Source organism: Halictus rubicundus, chromosome 17 (assembly GCF_050948215.1).
Source record: "Halictus rubicundus isolate RS-2024b chromosome 17, iyHalRubi1_principal, whole genome shotgun sequence".
NCBI lineage: Eukaryota > Metazoa > Arthropoda > Insecta > Hymenoptera > Halictidae > Halictus > Halictus rubicundus.
The window spans coordinates 1,229,296-1,250,013 of record NC_135165.1 but is presented as its reverse complement, the minus strand read 5'-3'; the positions used below and the strand labels follow the sequence as shown (position 1 = coordinate 1,250,013).

General features: G+C 41.3%; 3 protein-coding genes across 10 annotated transcripts; all 3 read right to left on the bottom strand.

Annotated features, from left to right (window-relative positions):
• Positions 1-85: 85 nt before the first annotated feature.
• Rho1 (ras-like GTP-binding protein Rho1) lies at positions 86-9,412 on the bottom strand. 6 transcript variants are annotated; one of them, XM_076802752.1, is made up of 5 exons: positions 7,745-7,823; positions 5,115-5,197; positions 3,739-3,899; positions 3,273-3,656; positions 86-3,081 (listed from the first exon to the last, which is right to left on the bottom strand). In XM_076802752.1, the coding sequence occupies exons 2-5, from the start codon at positions 5,170-5,172 to the stop codon at positions 3,043-3,045; spliced, it is 642 nt and encodes a 213-aa protein (XP_076658867.1). In that variant the 5' UTR covers positions 5,173-5,197; positions 7,745-7,823; the 3' UTR covers positions 86-3,042. The 6 variants fall into 6 exon arrangements, with proteins under 6 accessions (XP_076658867.1, XP_076658868.1, XP_076658872.1 ...); XM_076802753.1 differs by lacking the exon at positions 7,745-7,823 and adding an exon at positions 7,396-7,724; XM_076802757.1 differs by lacking the exons at positions 5,115-5,197; positions 7,745-7,823 and adding an exon at positions 9,232-9,412.
• Positions 9,413-9,817: 405 nt separating this feature from the next.
• On the bottom strand, positions 9,818-12,613 carry LOC143362517 (small glutamine-rich tetratricopeptide repeat-containing protein alpha). Of its 3 annotated transcripts, none has more exons than XM_076802751.1 (4): positions 12,521-12,613; positions 11,278-11,622; positions 10,752-11,168; positions 9,818-10,679 (listed from the first exon to the last, which is right to left on the bottom strand). In XM_076802751.1, exons 2-4 carry the CDS (start codon positions 11,595-11,597, stop codon positions 10,568-10,570), a joined length of 849 nt encoding a protein of 282 aa, XP_076658866.1. In that variant the 5' UTR covers positions 11,598-11,622; positions 12,521-12,613; the 3' UTR covers positions 9,818-10,567. The 3 variants fall into 3 exon arrangements, with proteins under 3 accessions (XP_076658866.1, XP_076658864.1, XP_076658865.1); XM_076802749.1 differs by lacking the exon at positions 12,521-12,613 and adding an exon at positions 12,135-12,291; XM_076802750.1 differs by lacking the exon at positions 12,521-12,613 and adding an exon at positions 11,882-12,037.
• Positions 12,614-12,858: 245 nt separating this feature from the next.
• On the bottom strand, positions 12,859-20,549 carry LOC143362514 (uncharacterized). Its single transcript, XM_076802746.1, has 18 exons — positions 20,529-20,549; positions 20,337-20,472; positions 20,015-20,226; positions 19,357-19,565; positions 18,983-19,278; positions 18,803-18,906; positions 18,495-18,699; positions 17,895-18,425; positions 17,622-17,816; positions 17,336-17,551; positions 16,026-17,245; positions 15,246-15,933; positions 14,940-15,157; positions 14,216-14,858; positions 13,631-13,875; positions 13,363-13,567; positions 13,208-13,287; positions 12,859-13,134 (listed from the first exon to the last, which is right to left on the bottom strand). The coding sequence occupies exons 1-18, from the start codon at positions 20,547-20,549 to the stop codon at positions 12,994-12,996; spliced, it is 5,565 nt and encodes a 1,854-aa protein (XP_076658861.1). The 3' UTR covers positions 12,859-12,993.
• Positions 20,550-20,718: the final 169 nt, after the last annotated feature.

The window sequence follows — 20,718 nt, the reverse complement described above, 5'->3', positions numbered from 1 at the left end:
ATCCATTTACCATCACGAATTCCCATACGGTTGGCGATTACAATCGTCTCGGCTTTATGCGCTCAGTTGATTCAGTGAATAGCAATTTACAAATCTCGACAAGTAATTTTTATTGTTAATTACAATTTATTATTATAGCAATCGTAGAGTAAATACCTTCTTATATATATATAAAAGCTAATTAATCGTAGAACGATTTGCCAGAATCCTACAAAATTCACGCTCGAATTCGTTTCTCTTGATAGTCATAAAAAAAGTAACGGTTCTCGCCCTCGATATTGAAGAAAAACACTACGTGTGTGAAATCGTTAAGTTCTCGCCCTCGGAAGTATCGTAACTTCTTAAGTTAGCTGCACGACATGCTATTATACAAATGTCGCCGTCGTAAGACTATAATTGTACGGGACTGTGGAGGCTTCGAAGACAACGGTTTCTTTTCTTTTCTCTTGTTCGGTTCGTACGTGTGTAACACCTTGCCGCTTCAACGTTCAAAACCAACGAAACAGGTAGTACGCCCGCTATGTATAATAATAATAATGTATATGCGCGTGTATTGCTCGCAACGTTATCGTAAATAACAAAGAGTCGAAGCAACTCGTACTTTTATTGCTCTTGCATACCCACGACAAAGAAATGCTGGAAAACAAAAAATCATATATATACGAGCCACTCATTAAGGCGTTACATTATATCCTTCTATTCCAAGTACAGTTGAAAATTTATATATACAATCTTAAATCCCATATGGACCAGTACGGGCAGACAAAATAAGAAAGATATACATTCTTATCTCTTATTTGTGTTCGCCGCGTATAAATCATCGCGTTTCTCGATCTTCGTCAAACATAGAAGAACTTGAATAAAAACGTTAACGCTTATCTCGGAAACTTTGTGCATTTATATATCGACGCTTAATCTCTGTTATAAAAGCTATATAAGCAGCATATGTTCGAGTTCACGTCGCGTGACAGTATATTATTTTTTAAAAAATCAGTCTCACGAACGCTCTTTACTGACGAGGATCAATACGATCATGCCTTTTATGGAAAATAAAAATTACATGTCAGTTCTATCGGCGATTCCCATAACATTTCATCGTATAAAAAGTTATGGTGGAGTCGTTTGTACAAATTTTTAACGGTTTAGTTTGCTCGAAATCACAATCGCGTTTTTATTACACCATAAGAGAAATATGGTCCATAGAGGATTCGCTGATATACAGTTGTAATGAACAGTACAGTTTTCGAAATTATTATTAAAAGAACATTTCGCAAACTCTGCAACGGATCTTTTGTTAAAGATTAGAAGCTTTCCCATCGTCTCTGCCAGCAAATCTGTTTATTCGAACGCGTACAATAAATTTGATTTGAACGCCATAAAAGGAAGTCTTGCTCACCGTTGACTCAACGAAGATATACATGCATCGAAGAGCTGATCAACGACGATCGTTTCTTCGATCCATCCGTTGATCCACGATGAACGAGATCCTCTTCACCGTTGCAAAGTTTGACTGCAAGTTGACGAAGGTGTCTGATTAAAAGCGTAATTCAACGATATAGTACTGCTAACTGTTTAAAAAAAAAAAGTTTGTTGAACACAATTCCACAGTCATTCATTGAATCAATGGCCAGGACTGCATTGCAGCCGTAAATTCAGTAGTTCTTGCAAAAAGCAACGATCTTATGAACCTTATAGATTAGTTTTTTTTTTATAGAAGACGTGTACGTTTGAAAGTGTGTAAAATAGTATATTATACACATGAACGAAAGAGAGAAACGAAAGAATAAGAAATAAAAGGAAGGATAGTACAGGACGATCAAACAGGCTCGATAATCAATGCTTTACAAGGTAACTTCTTGAAATTGGTAAATCACTCGATATTTTTCTTTTCTTGAGGAACACACACATTACTTTCGACCGAAATGTGTTTTTGGAAAGCAATCGTCGTGTACGTCGCACGACGCTACTATAAAAGCTAACTATGTGTTCTGTGAGATATTTTTACTCTAAATTAATAGAGTCATCCAGAAATATTCCTCGATTACAATTAATCGTGTCGGATAAATTTTTTTGGATCGAATATATACCGCGTAACAAAACACAAATCGGGACATCGTTTGTATGCATGATTGGATACAAGGGATGTGTTGTCGAAATACATAAATATAATATAGCCGCTGTTATAATCCGTAATGTTAGTGTCATCGTATTACAATATAATAATAATAAAAATAATTAATAATAATAATTAATAATAATAATACATTTAGCCTAGTTGGTATTCTTATAGATCAAAATGATCCGCTGGTCTACTTACGCAATTTTATAATTGTAATATAATATTCGTTACTTTTTTTTTTGTTTGTTTGCTTGTTTAAGAAATATCGATAATGCCATAGTTCAGTAAAATAGTGACGTAACAATTGGAATTCTTAACGATTTGTTTTAAATTCTTACATTGCTTTCTATGACTTTGCATTGCATATTATGTTTCTACTCTCCCCTTTGCACTCTCTCTCTCTCTCCCTCTCTTTCACTCTATCACTCTCTCTCTCTTTATACTTTGTTACGAATTCCCCCAACTCCGTCGTACTTTTCTTCCACATATCTTTTTTTTATTACCAAAAAATAAACAGCCACTACGATTACAAAAAAAATGTAGAATGCATATAAGAGTAATGAGAGATACTAATAATAATAGTAATAATTGTTAAAAATACAATCAAGTAGTCATTACAATATACATTATAGTTTTTTCATATATATAGCACATATACTTGTATTGAATTTAGTCAATGTTTAAGTCTCCGGTTTCATTAGATAGTTTTTTATATTGCGGGCGCATTTTGTGGTTGTTTTTCGTTTTTTTTTCTATATGGATTTGTTTTATTGTGTAAAATAATTAAAGATAAGTTGTTGTTGTTGTTGTTGTTATCATATTATGGTTTCCGCTGGGGGACTCCGGCATAACAACTAGCTCCATTGCAGCTAGCTCCGCAATTCCATTATTTAGCCCGTTACCGGGTATACTTGGCATTTTACTTAAAGAAGCCAACATCTTCCCTTCTTCTTCTTCTTTACCTGGAAATTAGAATATTCGCTAAAGTGACATAAACGTATAACGTTATAAAATTACACTGTTCAACAAACATTTCGGATGTGGAACTTTAAGCCTCCGAAGGGGAAGCCATAGAATACTACAGTGCGAAATTACAAATGAAATATGCGTTGAACAGCGTTGTTAAACATGTCCGAACTCTGGGAATACTAACTTGTAGCGCAGCTCGAGTTGCCGTTTCAAATACTTCCCTAATACCTTCCTTACTTTTAGCTGAACATTCAAGATAAGCGAAAGCGTTAATTTTTTCGGCCATAGCTCTACCCTCTTCAGGCTTTACTGGTTCTTGTTTCATCTTGCTAAGCTCCTTGATGGTGTTAGGATCGTTGCGCAAGTCTCTTTTGTTTCCAACAAGGATAATGGGCACGTTCGGGCAAAAGTGCTTCACCTCTGGTGTCCACTTCTCGGGAATGTTCTCCAGGGAATCGGGACTATCGATGGAAAAGCACATTAAGATTACGTCTGTGTCAGGATACGACAGTGGACGCAACCTATCATAATCTTCTTGTCCAGCTGTGTCCCAAAGAGCCAACTCCACCTGTCACGAATAATATTTTATACAGTTTATACAGTGGATGAACAATTACAAAAATTACAACGTAATTCTGCCAAAGACTCACCTGTTTCCCATCGACTTCAATGTCTGCGACATAGTTTTCGAATACCGTGGGTACATATACTTCGGGAAACTGGTCTTTGCTGAAGACTATGAGTAAGCAAGTTTTACCACAGGCACCATCACCCACAATAACCAATTTCTTCCTAATGGCTGCCATGAATTCTAAAACGAAAATCATTTAGCGTTTATTTACTATAGCTCCGTTATAATTCTGCTATGATAAAAATATGTCTCCTTATATGCACATAAATCTCTTTCAAAGAGTATCTATTAATAAAAAAGCAAAAAATACACAAAGGTTACATACCGATAACAAATTTTCGTTTAGAGAACTCGTGAATCTTAGGAAACGGCTGACGATTACGCGAATGAAATATCTATACGCCTAATAACTTACCTATATACACGAATAGCGACATAACTCTTTAGATTGTACTCTTTTAAAGTGTGTTCGTTCTAGTACTAGAATCTTTGCCAGTGATGTCTAATATGCGCCGAGAATGATCTCGGCTTTATGTACAGATGAAACAGTAAAAATGTGCACTAATAATTTCTAGCAGTTGATCCTACAAATGCATGTATATAAACATTGTGTCTATATATGCATAAATTTTTATGTTGTGGATGATACGAGTAACAACAGATTCTAAATTGATCTTTGAGCTTCAGAACTATCACATTTCTAATAGTAATGAGTCTAAAATCAAATGAAAGAACATCTTTTGGAAACTCCACCAAAAAAGAAACTAAGGGCATGCAGCGAGTGAACATGTAATACATGTAAGGTAATCAGAACTTAATGGGAAATGCAAGAAGTGCTGAGAGAATGGAATTAATGTAACTGTTAAAAGAAGATACATCTTCTGTAGCCTGAAAAGGCACAAACAAGTGAAAAAGCAATCTTAAATGGACAGATCCAAGAGCATATATACATATATAGAGAGATACAAAAGAAACAGTGAAAGAGATTGAGAAAAAGCATTCTTCAGGATAGAGTTAGGAAGAAGTCAGGGTAATTCTTCGAAACTGTTTGCATTAGATTCACTTTCTGACAATGCTAGAAACAACGACTCAGATTCAAACCTCGTAGGGTATAGAATTTCTCCCCTAAAAACTGTGTCGTAGTTATTCGGTTTCTTGTTAAATTACTAAAATTGGTATTAGCATTACATATGTGTACAATAGCCTTAAAGCCCTCCATTGACTTAAATTTACATTGCTAGAAAATTGTTTCTAATCTCATTACTGCCAGCTACTTGTACAGTGTGGGTATTGTAGGTAAGATTCTCTCATTTCTATTCTGTTATCTACTTGAAATGCTATTTAGAAAGCAACCTACGAGGGCTGAAGATTTAAAGGATATTGACTGGGTCGTACCTGATCCAGGGTACCCCGTATCGTCTGGACCGAGGCATCGGCCCGCATTGCATCCCATGTTTTTAGTCTTTCTTTCAGCGTCTCTGTTTTAAGTGGACATTTTATATGTTAGAATGGATAGGAGGCTGCGAGATAATTGCATGTACTAGACAAACATCATTATTGTCGATATGTATGTGTATAGATCTCTTTTTTTGTCATAGCTATATACTTGTAAATATCTGTAAAAGTATTAAATAAAATCTATGATGATCCAATGTACGACGCATATGTAATTTTTCATATTCTTAACTCTTTCCTTCGGATACATTGAAAACGTGTATACTACAAGGCATTATGAGTCTGCCATTGCCTAAACATAATGTAAATTTAATGTTATCATAGTCAATATTACTGTGTACACATTTAAATTAAACTGTATGTAATATGCAGTGCATAAGGTAGGGCCTTCCATTCAATTAACCCATAAACTATGCTATACAATAGCCATTTAAATAACTCAAGAGTCAATTTTGTTGCTACCAATTAGAACTTTTACTAACCAAGTATTCGAGTACTTGGGGCACTGATTGTAATCTAAGCTCCGATTGGAGTAACTATTTCAGTACTTCAATTTGGATACCCATAAATCTGAGTAATAGTAAGAACCTTACTAACAATTAACTGAACTAGTCTTTTTGCCTTTAATCCCTAACACGAGGACCCTTAGTATTATAGATGCAGAGAGTTGTATATAAATTTGTTTTATCTATATACAGTGAAATATACCAAGTAAGACTGTACCTTATGCCTTAGAACAAAATGAAAATGGTTCCAAAGAACATGCATGAACATATAAGGTCAATATCTTTTTTTTTGTATGAAACATGCACTATCCAGAATTGAGTGAACTCATTAAAAATTATATTTGGGAAGCATAAATTAAATGTAATAAGCAGAACATTCGCATGGTGTGAAGATAAGATGCTTTATGAATCTTATAATTATTTGATAGCAATCAACAAACAATCATATATATATATATATACGTCCCTTCAAGAAACAGACTTGCTTCAAATACATTTGAAATAGCTTTGGGTATTTGATGCTTATATTTTTACAGATTATAGTTGACAATATACATAGGAAATGGAAAGATTACTTCTAGCCGAGAGACATCCAACGATACCAACCATTTAGAAGGATTATTATTTCGTGTGAGCAAAGTTAAAAGCACTTAGTAAAATTTTGTTGCTCATAAGCAGAAACCTTAGCGTAAAGTACAATCTAGTATGCAGAAGCGATGCAAATGAACAGAAGTCTGTACGTGTCGATTAAGTGAGAAACAGGTTATGTGTTGTTAACATTATGACACAACACAGCCTATTTAATCTTTGGACTATTACACGATGGACCACTGCAAACATTGCATGCTGCATAGAGAGATGCAGTATTCCCTTTGGACTCCTATAAAAATTGAAACCCTCCATCGAAACATTTCAATTGCCATCTGCCAGATGCAGCAATTATTTATAGTAGCATATACTGTTCCAAAGTACATTCGAAATACAGTAGAATCTCGTACAACCCGTTCAAAAAAATCGCTGCTACGCCCGTACAAAGCGATCGCGAAATTCCACGAAAAGACTGGGTATAATCTTTCTCGGCGATGTCTAATCGCATTGTATAGGGTCCCGGAAAGAATAAAGAGAATAAGAGCTCGATCGTTCACGGGAAATCGACGTGCGTTTGTTTAGGCATCTCGATTACGGAACCGAACCGAACGGAAATTCCGATGAAATCATTCCGAAGGTGAGGAAACGTACGTGTGAACAACAGAGTGGAGTAAAAGTGGAGCGCTCTCCGAAAACCGAAGAGTAACGCTGATTCCGTATCGTGTCAAAGAACGTACCGACCTCTTGTTTATCGGAGATACGAGACGTCGGTCGACGACAGGGTGGAAATCGACGACGACGACGACGACGACGATGGCGACGGCAACGGCAACGGCGACGGCGACGGCAACGACGACAACGACAATGACGACGCCGAAACAGACAGGAATGTCAAGTCAGAGCCGCGACACACTTCTTTGCTCAAGTTTCCACAGGAGAGACCCGGAGAGCTTTTTGCCGAATTTTGCACAGCCGGAAGTGCATTGCCGCGTAACGGGGTAAGAGGGCGGGGAAAAGGGGGAGGGGGTATGGAACGAACAGAGGCCCGAGAGGGGGAGGCTGGGGGCGCTAGGGGTGCGACAGGACAGCGACGCAGGGGTCTAGTGCCTGGTGGACGATTTACTTACTGATCTAAAAGCCAGCCCGAGGGAATGGAGAAGAGCCGATACGGAGCTAATCCAAAATCACCGATCGAATTCAGCCTCGAGCGAGCAGCGCGTGGCTTCTATGCTAACTGAAACGGTGGTCGTGCGAAGATGCCGTGGATTCGTAACGCATGGCACTCCCTCGGCCCTCTCTCTATATCACAGGAGAAGGAGAGGCCTTTTTTTTTCCCTCCTTGTGACAGACACACACAATATTCGCGGCGTTTAACGAACCGATCACGGGCCACCTATCCGAACACCCGGGCGCACAGCACAGCACACTCTCGCACCGCTCCAATCAGTATTACTTAAGAAATAATTGCGTATTTACCTGAAATGTTAAGCGACAGAAAGTCAAGAAAATGGCTGCCCTCGATGGCCACACCTCAATCTGTTGAGTGTGCGGCAATCGAGCAGCAAGGGGGGCACTACGCTCAGGAACGTACCTATAGCGCCGTGGACCACCCCGCAAACCTACAGAACGCCCTCGAATTCTCTCTCTCTCTCTCTCTCTCTCTCTCTCGCTCGCTCGAGGATTGTTTTGAACAAGGTTCACGGCTCGTTATCAGTTGTATTTCACGACTATTAATACTCGATGATCGATCGCGCGAATTAAGGTGGATCTTACTACCGCACTTTTTATTGTCCCCGTGTGAAATTGTTTAAAGAATTCTACCTTTAACGTTATCTGTTTGAATATATAGGATCTTTTGAATAGACATTTGGCAATAAATACTCCCTGACAGTAGAAATTCCTCCCGGAAGAGAACGAATTATTGAAAAAACCATTTCTATATTCAGACTAATATTAAAAATATTCGTTCGTCTACATGTGTCTCGCAATTCGAATACGAGCTGCCTATAACCATCGCATTATGCGTTTCGAATAGATCAGGATTTCGGGAGAAAGAAAAAAACTGAAACATGAAATACATGAAAATGTACCATGGATGTTTGGACTGTATAGAAAATACACCGAGAAAAATCGATTGTTATTATCCGTTCAGATAAGAGCGATCGAAGCACGTTCGTTTTCCGGTCATCGATATAAATACGATTCCTATACGAGGCGACTGTTTTTCTCTAAAGACGAAAAAAAAATTGTTAAAGTTGACACCGTCAGATGATACGTTCCTGGTCGGTACTCCGAAACCGGCGAATCATGCGCCACCCGCGCACGTCATGAACCTGTGGAGGGACTTTGCGCACGCATCACGTTTCTTCGATGTAGATGTATTTGTGGGTGGACGATGGGAAGGGTTGGAAAATATGTAAATAATAATGCTACATCGCGGTTATGTCTTCCAGCGTTTCAGGATAAGCGAAAATCACGACGCCGAAACAGCCGAAAACCACCTTCGAATTATTTCACTTCTGTGGTTAAGAAAAAAATCAAATTCTCTTCACGGTACGTCATAATTATCACGTATTCGATAAAAGAAATTATCTGTTGCTTCGGGAGGACAGGGAGGAAAGCAGATAGAGAGAGAGCGAGAGAGAAAGAGCATAAGAAGGAGAGAGAAGATCGAACACGATGCATTGTAACTGTAGTTAACGCGTTATTTATAATACTACATACATTCACGCGGCCGATGATCGGTATAGCTAACCAATACTTCTGGGTATAGACACGAACAATGCAAACGCGGCTGAAAAATTAAATTTAGCCAGCCGAGGGAAAGGGAACGAATGTGCCCTTTACGATACAAATTTTGATGAGCTTGTTCGTGTTTCACGAGTGCACTCGTAGCCAGAGAACGTCTGATGAGTTCATCAAAATTTCGAGGCAGCAGACTGCGATACGATAAGGTGACTTACCGGCTTAGAACGGTTAATCGTCGACGATGCTTGTCCACAGGAGAGAACGATGTATGGCGTTCGCAGTCACCCGTAAATGCGTATTCATGCACACGTACATCGAAAACAAATTAGACTACGAAATATAAAAATGTCCCGTGTGTTTACACGCGGGCTTTGTTCAGTGCCAAATAAGAATGATGTCACTGGATGACGCACGCAGAATTGGCGTACGCGTGCTACCAGTTTAAAAGGATACGTGCGGCGTGAAATTCGAATTCCCGAGTTTCTTCGATTCGTCGTTCTATTTATTGACCCTTAAATGGTCTACTGGGGCCGTCGCGGACTTCAAATGAATTTATGCTGATAATTATTTAACATATCCCGATACTATTATTAGAAAATTTAGAGAAACTTTTATTGACTAGCTGTAATCCCGAAGGTGGAACACGAAATTTATTTCCATTTACCAATTTGGTAAAAATAAGTTGTATCTTTCTAGTCCGATTCGAAAGTCCACGAATGTATTGGTAAAATAAAAAAAGAAGCGAACATACATACTTCTTTATGTTCACCTCTTTTTTTACTTTAAGAAAAAGGCTACTGAAATGCATAGATAAAATTATATTTCTAGTTTTATATAATTATAAAATAGTCACATAAAACAGAAACATTTTGAAAAGAATGGTTCGATTCGTCGTATATTTGGTACGTTTCTATACATGTACAAATATTAAGGAAGAAGTATTATCTTGTAAATTTTTCCAACGTTTTTCGTTTGATATACATTTTTTTCATCAGTTTCAGACAACAAAATGATGTACATGCATGCGATAATATGATGAAGACTGATGTTAATGTGTTTTAATTTTCAGTTCTTTCGACTATGCGTTGTTTCATCGTACTAAAAATTACTGTTAAAGGAAACAGTGATAATATCTACCATAACGCGGTACAAATTAGCAAAGATTAAAATAGATATTTAATGACACGTTGTACAGCATGAACAGTAATAGCAATCCGTATGCCTTTAGAGAGTCGTCCTATCCAGAAAATATTTATCCCTTTCTGATCGTTAGCACCGAATTTTTGCGTATGATACCACGCCGGTATGTATCTAAAAGATAAATCATTCGATTTTACGCAATAGATAAGTAAAAGGAAAATTTGGATAGTATACATGCATATCGAATATCGACTTAAGACCATGATAATCTGATTTTAGTTATAACTTGTTGCCTTTTCTCAGCATGCGAATGAATGTCACGCATTATTCTGTAACTATTCCGTGCCGCGAATCAACTTAGTTGTTTCCAATTTTGTAGAATCTTTATAACATTATACAATCACAGTTGTTTTAATTCTGTTGCGGTGGTTCAGGATCATTTGCGTTTCTGCCAAATTGTCGCATCAAGGATTCGATCAATTCCGGATTGGAATTTTGCATTAGTTGTACTACTCGTTGACCACTGAAAAATATTGAAATATAATCGATATTCTCGAACTATTATACACGCAGAAATTATAACTCGATAAGTTACGTTTCGAAAACTCCATCCACTAGTCCACCCGCTCCTTGTTCTCCGTTTCCTCCTATGAGATTCCTCATTGCGTTAATGAAAGTTGGATCGGCTATCGCGCGCTGCATCACATCCAGGAGAGTAGGATTGGTTGCAATTTGCTCTGCTAATTTCTCTTCAGCCACTTGTAAATTGTACTTGTAACTCTCGTTATCAGGCTCCATTTCTAAAGCTTTATAATAACTAACTTTAGCTTCTTTATGTTTCTCGAGACTAGAATATGCTAATCCTAATCGACCGTATGCTTTGCTGTAAGTAGGATCAATGCTCAGTGCAACATTGCAATCTTTAATTGCTTGTTGATGATTGCCAATTTTGCTGTACGCCGCTGCACGGTTGCAGTAATATACTGCATTCGCACCATTTAATTTGATTGCCCTAAACAAAAAATATTTCAATGGTACGCATTTTATTAAACCTTTCATTTTCCTAACTGGATGATTAGATCATCAATTAAATTATCTCATGCAATATGAACATCGCATACTTTGTGTAGTTGGCGATAGCTTCTTGGTGTTTCTCAGCCTTCATGAAAGCATTTCCTTCGTTTTTCAATCTTTCTGCTTCTGCTTTTGCTTCGGGTGTAGCCTCTGGGACTACTGGAGGTTTTGCAGACTCGGTTGTGTCTTGGTAAACTTCCAATAAATTGAAATTTGTTTGAGTATCAGAGGCTTGCACGTTGTACGCGCTTTCCAAGCATTGTATTGCTACTTCGAGACTTTCCCGAGACTCTTCAGTGATGTCTCCATCCTCCAATTGTTGGGTTAGAAACTGAACAATTGCTGCGACCAGACCCTTGACAGCCATCACTGCCTCGACAGAATTGTTAAATCTAAAATAAAAAGGGGCATCAGACTATGCATAATGGAATTCAATAGAATATTGCTCGACGCGTGACATAACCTCTACACAGTCTCTCTCGGCAACAAACAATTTTCATGGAAAGACGAAGTATACTGATTAAAGTTAAAGAACAAATATTGCATCCACGACATCGTTTGAAGCAATATTATCAAGGAATCCTATTAACAAATTGCTGAATGTTTTATTATGTCAATTCATCATTCGCTAACATAACCAATAAAACATACCGGACAAAACGAAAGGCGATCGAACGACACGAATTATATTAGAATAAATCCAGTCTAATAAAAATATTTTTAGCCTATCTTGATCACAAGAAATACGTTTGATTATTAGTCAACTGTACAATAAGTTATCAAATTCGACAGATCATGGTGCATTGACAAGATACATTTTATGTCGTCGATTACGTGCGATTTTTCGACGGTGTTAAACATAAAAAAAAGATTGTCTATTCTTCTTTTTTTACGTTGTATGTACCTTGATAACCAAGCGTGATGTTGCGCAGCAACAACTGGAAAAACCTCAATATGATTCAATGGCTGCCACTTGCTCGAAAAAGGAAACCTTAGCGCTTCGTATCCCGTCGGTTAGAGAACTCGTGGTGATAAGTGTTATATGTTCGCGCCAGAGATGTTTGCCAATACGAGAGTGAACTTATGAAATTATCACGTGGTGATTCTATATACCATCTGTTTTGCACCGAGAAATTTCTCTCCCGGCGATAATGAACCTAGTATTAATTATATTAAATCGTCCTTATTGGAATCGCACTGGCGCAATTCGTACGAAATTCGCTTCGACATAAGACCATCCGAATTTCATACCTGAAATATCTTACTGAATATTTAGAAAAACATACATACGTTTCTTTGGGATCGTGTAGTAGTTTATTTATGTCTGCTCATCGATTTATTTTAGCTACAATTATGCGCTGCATTTCAGGATTGAGCCAGGATCGAACTCCTTTCATACCAAGCGAACAAGTACCTATTTGAAGAGGGAGCTCGCGTACTATGTTGAAAATTAATCATGTGGAATTTTTATTTATGAAACTATCCAATCGATTCTTTTCAATTTTTCGCTAAAAATGTGTTTATTGTTGAAAATATAATAATATCGCTCATTTGCTGTAAGAGTAACCTATACAAAAATTGGTACGATAGGATAACGAATCTGTATGGAAATATAATAATATTCTTACTCGGTGTTATAAATGCTCGTTTATTGTTAAAAGAAATATTTAACAAGAGCCACGTGTACTATTATCTTTTAGAAAATATAAATAAATACTGTTTATAATTCACCGCAAGCGGTCGATAGGACTACCACAAAAATGTTAGTGGGGCCCTTGCTCCACGATCCTCAATACTGTGCTGTTGGCACTTGTGCCCGTAAAAATATAACGATTCCCAGCATAATAAAACGGCACCATCGTTTGCAGATCATTTATTCGGTGATGCACTCTTCTCTGGAACTTCTGCAACCGATTGTTCACATAAGATCGAATCCAAATGAAATATTCTATGCGAAACAATCGGATGAAAACGTACCTGCGCGTACATGTATTCGTAGATGTAAAACCGATCGTTTTCTGTAGCGACGACGATAAAGGCATCGCTTCTACCGAACTCTGAAATAAAATTTTTCAGCAATTTTTATACTATGCACAGGGTGTTGAAATGTTTTAAATAACGCAGGTGCTCACCATCCGCATAGAAACACGCAACCGCGTTAATCCTTGACTCATGGAAAAGACTCTGATAACTATAAAAATTGTCGAACTTCGACTCGTAGCGGAACACGTTCACCGCGTTGGTATCGTAATCGTCAAGCAAAAAGAAAACGTCCTTCTCTTGAATGATGCTATTCGCGTTGCGCGACCTGCCTTCGAACGTTCTCAAAGTCTCGAACTGAACAGAACGCATTGTTAATGGTATTAGTGGCAACTAGACTATTCTATTACGTTGCTCTACCTGAGACGTGGTTCCGTTCAGTCTGTACAAGGAAGACTTGTTAGAGGTTCCGAAGCAACCCAGAAGCAGGTACACGTCGTGATGGTTGGCCTTGAAAATCTCAATGTCCCAGGCACCGTCTGTAGAAAGCTTTTGGTGCAGTGATACCGAGTTGGTATCGAAGTCAATCTTGTAGACGACTGAGTCGGTTTGATGGGACTGGAGCAAAGCGTCGTAGTAGATCGCCAGAACTACGTAAGCTGCGTCTGAAAGCAATCGGAGATGTAAGCTGTTCTCTACGAAGGCACCAGGGCCTTGCCTAGATGGTGAAGTACTACTTTCCAGCCCAACACCTGCAAAGAGGTCAACCGGAGGGTTGCTAAACCGGACTGAGCCTTGAAAAACCACTCGATCTGATTAACCCTCGGACAACTGATCTTTTTAAGTACACAGTCGTCGACCCTTAGGGTCATTTGCAGCTTTATTTATTATCTTTCCCAGACACGTTAGTCTTTCTACTGCTTCTATTAAAATAGTTACTAATCCGAAGGTTAAACAAGTCGAGTGTTCCCTTAGGGGAAATTTCTCTCTGGTTCTATCACGCACTGTTCTGGTCCATGAAAACCGTTGCGTCCTTGACAAATCCCTGGATCCTGTCGGGAGCTTCCATCACAGTAGCCAGAACATCCCCAGTGTCCATCATTCCTGGCTTCGTCCACGAAATCGTCGTGAACTCATCCTCGGTACTAGATGAAGTACACTCGAGACTACTGGAGACTGTGTTCGTTACTACATTTACACCGAAGATGCTATGCAGCTCGTGGTAGTTTCGCACTATCGTCGAGTTGTTCGTCCTCCATACTCGACAGCCGTCCTTCCTCAGCTCGGCCACGTATTCGGTTGGACAGGAACAATTACTCGGCAGGCCACAAAGAGGTCCAGCCTCCTCCCCAAACATATTCAACTTCGTGATCTCTTCGTAATAGGTGACGTCCACCGCTTTAACATTGGGCACTTCGATCTTCAACCTCTTCTCCAACTCCACGTACGAGAAGATGTTCCGCAGCCTATCGGAGATTCGCGAGGACCCTGCGATGCCGTCTTCTATCGCCGTCTCGTTATATTTCAACGCTTCAAGCGTATGCCGCGACTCTTCTTTCAGTTCCTCGAGGATCCTGCTCAAACTCACCCCGTTCACCAGTCCCGAGACGGTTACATCTTCCGGGACTCTGACTTCCGTCTGAAAAACCTAGAACCACGGGACCATTTAGACGATTCTCGTGATACGATCTCGATACGATCCAGACGATTTTCGGCGCGTTAATCTCACCAGGTCTCCGACGATCTCCGCGTCCTCGTCGTTCATGATACCGGCCGAGTACTCCGAGGATAGATTTAGGCCATTTATCAGCTGCGCTCGAATGTCCCCGTTCACCAGAAGATTCTCCGCAAAGGTCTTCGAACCGGATACAATCTGTGTCTCTGCCAGTCCATCGAGAACGAAATCGGAAGGATCTATTCCGTTGATCGTCCCCACTGTTGCATTACCTGCCAGCGGTTCAAACATTTTTACGAAGTGATGTGAAATGATCACTCTCACTGCTCCGCAAACCTAACGTTAACGGAACTAACGAACCTGTTACTTCCACGATCCCATTGAACTGCACGTCAGCAGCTATCTCATGGTCCCCGTGGATAGTTATTCGATCCTCCAAGAACTCCTCGAAGTCCACACCATCTAAATTCTTCAGAAACACATCGTTCGTTACGAAAAGATGTTTGAAGTGCACGTTAGGAGGCAGAGTATCGGTCGCCCAAACCAGTCCACTTAAAGGTACATCGTGGACGCTGTCGTTCACATAGAGTTCATTGATCGCTGCTTCCTCGAGGAAAGTTAGGGTACCGGTGATCGTTTCGTCCTGATCTTTCCGGGCCACGGAATTGTTAAATTCGACGATATCGACGTCGTTGACGACCGGAATCTTCACGTCGCCGGTCACCGATAGACTGTTGATCGTCAAGTTGTTCGCGAAGATCTTCTGCCCGGATATCTGGATAGTATTCTCGTGATTTTTTACCGCGTCGGTCACTATATCGCGTATTTCGTCGACCTCTCTCCGCTCTAACGTTGCAGTCGTCATCGACACAGCCTCGTCGAAGACCACCTTGCCGTGAATAGTTTGAGCTGTGGTTTTGGTCACCGCATTTTCGAATAAGAACGTCAAAGAGCTCGAGCTCGGCGAAGCCGTGCCCCAGGTAACGTTCCCATCCACTGATAAGTCCCCGATTGTCGTCGCCGACACGTTCAATAAATCTTCGTACAGCTGAAAGGATGGGAATTGATAGTGAAAACGAGTAATGTTTCCGAAACAAAATTATACGATAGCGGAAGAAGATACGCGACAAGGAATTATACCTCACGGACATCCTGGTCATTCAGAGTCCTCGTCGTGACGTCGTGTACGAGTAGTTCGTCGAACGTGATGTTTCCGGTGAGAAACAGGGGCTCGTCGATCCAGCGTAATTTCGAGCTGTCTCGTTTGTTGATGAACCTGGTAACGACGTTGCCAGCGGATATTTTATTGAAATTGAATTGGCCGGGCACGATCTGCTCCCTCGATCTCGACAGAACACCCTCGAAGAGATTATTCACGTTGTGCCCGTTAATGGATTTGAGCGTCGCGTTCTGTATGATCAGCTCGTCGATGGGCTCTACTAGATCAAACACGATGTCTTCTTTGGCCAAGTTTCTCAGATAGAGCTCGGGCGATTGGTCGTCGATTAGGTCGATCCTTAAGTTGCCCGTCACCGTCAGATCTCCTTCTACCACCAGGTCCTTACAATCGGTAGTATTCCGTAGTGATTCGAGTTTCTTCATGTCGACGCCATTGATCCTCTCGACGAACAGATTCTCTGCGCGAAATTCCGGATCGTTTAGAAAATCCGTCGCCCGATTGTTCCGATCGTCTTCCTTGTGTGCGAAGAACTCGGTGCTGTCTTGGTCGTTGATGAACCGGAAGTGCAGCCGGTCTACGTTGACCTGCCTCGCTCGGATCGCGGAGAAATTCATAGACGTTGAGAAATTAACTGGCTGTAGATCATTCAATAGATCGGGCACGGCGAGGCCGTTGAAACGATTGACGAGCAGCTTGCTTCCTCGAAGCTGTCCCACGTGCAGTTCGTCTCGAATCGTCAACGAATCGGGATCGTCGTTGAACAGAGCGTTCTTCCCGTTCTTCACGGAAATCGGATCGTCAAACTCGACGGTCTCGAATCGGATATGTCCGAACGATTCCGGAATAGCGGTCGCGGTAGTGTACAGGAACTGATCTTCGGTGAACCCGTTCAAACGATCCGCGAGCAGACGATCGATTGTCAGCTTGTTCTCAAAAATCACGTCGTTTCTGATGACCTGATCGGTGGATCTTGTCCAAAACCTGTCGGAGATGTCGTTCAGCTCCACCTCTTCGTTGTCCAGTAGCAGGTTAGTGAACTTATCCATGTCGAGCGCTTTGATCCTCAAATCACCCTGCACGGTAATGTTGGAATACATTTGTTGCTGATCCTCCGGCAGCATAAACTCGCCGTCCATCATGAGCTCCTCCGTTACGTGTATCCTCGCGATTTTTACTTCTCCTGTTAACAGTGGGTCGTCGGTAACAAGTAGATAATGAACGAAGCGTATCGTAAGTAGATTCGAGTACGACGTCACAGTTTACGAGATACCTTTGATGACGTTTTGACGGGATATCCTCGCAGCCTCGGATACCGGAACGCCATTAATCGTCTCGGCGAACAAATGTGCCAACTGAAGCGACTTCGCTTCAAAGTAATCGAACGTCTGATTAGTTTTCGTGGTCATATAACTCTCGACCGACCGATTGTTCAACCTCTCCGCCGTGAGATTGTGAATTTGCAACAAATTGTCATACATTAGATTGCCTGGAAGAATTGAGTATGAATTTTCGAAGTTTTCTGACAACGCTTGGAATATTTGTTCGCTTCGTTCTACCTCTGATTTTCTGATTTTTATCGACGATAAACAACTCGTCGAGGAACTTATCGACGTCGACATCGTTTATCATTTCCGCGTTCAAGTTTGTCACGGAAACGTTCGATCGTAAGTACACGGTATCATTCGAAAATTCAATTTCGCTCGGCTCCAAATTTATGTCCATTCCGGACGAGCCATTTTTCAGTACCCAATCTGAAACACTTGGTCATATTAGTTGTTGTACACGTTGGGAAAATAATTTACGACGTTGCTAATAAAAATCGAGCTCACATCGGAACGGAATCCCGCAGAGGGATTCGATTTCGACGTTCTGCACGCTGATATTCGAGCCATACAAGGGAGCCAAGGAACCTCCGGTTGTATTCGACTCGACATCATTCGACCTAACGTCCACGCCATTCAAGAAGTCGACCTCGAGCTTATCGATTTCCAATGTCCCGATGGAAGCATCATCTTCGATGACAATGTTCTTGGTGAAAGAATTACCAGATGCGGATAAAAGGTTCTTGGACGCCGTCAGGGTACTATTGACCTCGAGAATAAGATTCTTTAAGCGTTCCTCGAGGTCGTGAGGCGTAAGGATGTCGTCCGAGGTATGAACATCGATATGCATGACGGTTCCAGATTCTATAATCAAATTTGGAATTATCAGGGGATCGGAAATCGTTAAATTCTCATTCGCCGGATACAACGACGGCCACGAGGACTCTGCTTTCTGTATGAGCGGTCGTCTTCGCTGCAATATTTCCACTAGGTCCAATAAATGCTTCGACAGAATGTCTGGCTCTTCGATCGAGTCGCCTGGAAATAATATACTTAATCAATAGCCTTCTCGTTTGTTTTCGCAGATTTTTAGAGGTCAGATCGAACCGGAAGGGATCTCCTTGATGTCCAATTCCCAGGATCTCACGGAAAGATTGCCATCCTGGTTCATGGTGACCAGCACGATGATCACTCTAGTCTTCTCCGTTCGAGCCTCCATATCGACGATCACCGATCCTACATCGGGCAACTTCTTCGAGCTCAACAGGGTGCAGTCGGATGCGTTTCCGAACTTGTACAATCTCAGAAGATTCTACAAGGAATAACATTCATTTTATAGTCAGTCTTTCAGCTGTGGAACGTTAAAAAGATCGTAGGTTTAATGATCAATTCGTCAACGATTGCGCTAAGCTTACGGTGCAAGCCACGACGAAGAAAGTATCATCGTTGACGGTCACTACACGGACCAAGCTCGGCGCAGCGATTTCGTCGAGTTGCTGCCAATTCAACAATTCCTGTCCTGGAAGAAGAAATCCTGAAATGTCTCCTACCCGTTTCGACGGTGTACAAATAAACGGCGAAAGAGAAAAACGAACCGTCCCACCAGAACAGGTTGCTGGGTCCGCGTTCGTTCAGCAAAAGAATGAAGCTAAAGCCCTCGTGGTTATAATGATGAACGGAGACGGGATTGACGGTCGGCAGGAACTGAATCTTATCCGCGTTGTCTTCTTTAAACTCGTACACCATGGTACCGACGTTTGGGTTCTGCTCGTCGTTCTGTGCGAACACTATGATGGTCGAACGTTTGTGCTTGAACGTGGCGACGGAAACGGCGGCGGTGGTCATCGCTTCCGCTACCTTGTCCATGTACGTGCCTCTCCAATGATATATTCTGTAAATACATGGGTTTTTTGAAAATGAAAAACCAGAACACCTCGTTAATCCGTTTAGTTCAATGGGAAGAGCTTACGGAGACGGGACAGTGTACTGGCCCGAATTATCGACCACCACCAGATAGAGTCGGTTCTGTCTGACGAAGAAGCTGGCGTCCATGGGGTGTCCCCTGTGTTGAATGGTCTGCCGGTGTTTTAATTGCAAGCCTTCCGCTCCCGCGTACAAACTGCACGAGCCGGTTTCGTAACAAATCAGCAGATAGAGCACGGCTTTCCACACGGTGCTCTGTGAACATCGATTCGATTGTGACGCGGCAGATCAATGTTAATCCACCATCCTCATTCGGGTAAACCGGGATTCGAGAACCGTACGAATGGAAGACAATGGGAATCGTGTATTGTTCGGGCCGCGCAAGGCTTCCGGGTGTGAACGGTACCCTATTGTGAGCGTGGTAACCATCGGCGAGTCATCAACCGCTCAATGAGACTAGCCGGGACGCTGATGAAATGCTGAGGAACGCCTGGAAGACTTCGACGCGAACAACTTCGTCGCTTCGTGCAAACTAGTTGGCTTTTGTCGGTGGAGCAAACGTGGTGACTCTCGTAGAAACAAAGGGAAACAGCCGCTGATCCTCTTTGATCCCGGAAATAACTACTAACGACATTTAGAACAGATTCACCAGATTTGTTCCACTAACAGGCTGATTTAGCCGACTCGATGTTTATTTCGCATACTCTGACGAATCTCATAGGGCCGTTGCCGCGCCAGAAGGGGAGTTCCGCCATTGAGGTTTCGTTAGAAGGAGGCGAATCTACGGAGAACGTTGCGACGCGGTTCCCTTTGACGTAGACGATTTTGTTCAAGGCGTTCGCTACGAAGAGCCGTTCGTTCCCGAAGCTCTGTTGCCATAGATGGTCCCATTGCACGTTGTACAGCTTTTTTGGAACTGTAAAGCCAATACCAGAAAATTGTATATTTTGTTCTGATCTTCGATAAGGCAGCTTATCGGTCGTACAGATCGCTCTAAGCTTGTTTATCGATTCCTTTCGCGTTTACCTGGCGGTGTTTCTCGAAGATGCAGCTTCGCTATCTCGAGTTTCGTCTGCCTGACCTTTTCATCGAAAAGGTCGTTCCCCGACGCGCCCACTGGAACGTTCAGACCGATGCAACCGAGAAGAAGCTGAAGCCACGAAATTTAGCAAAGATACAATGTGTTCTACGGGGTTTTGTTCCTAATTTGTAACTCACGAGAATCGTTAGGAATCCCATGATCCTGCTCGGCCACCGATATATCCGACCCCGAAGAGACTCGCCGATTCGACTGATTCGAAACAGCGGTCGCAGGACGTCGATTAGGTGTACAAACATATGTACGTTTAGAATGAAAACAAACAACGGTTAGTATTAAATTCTATTCGGATGGGATCGGGTTTGTCTC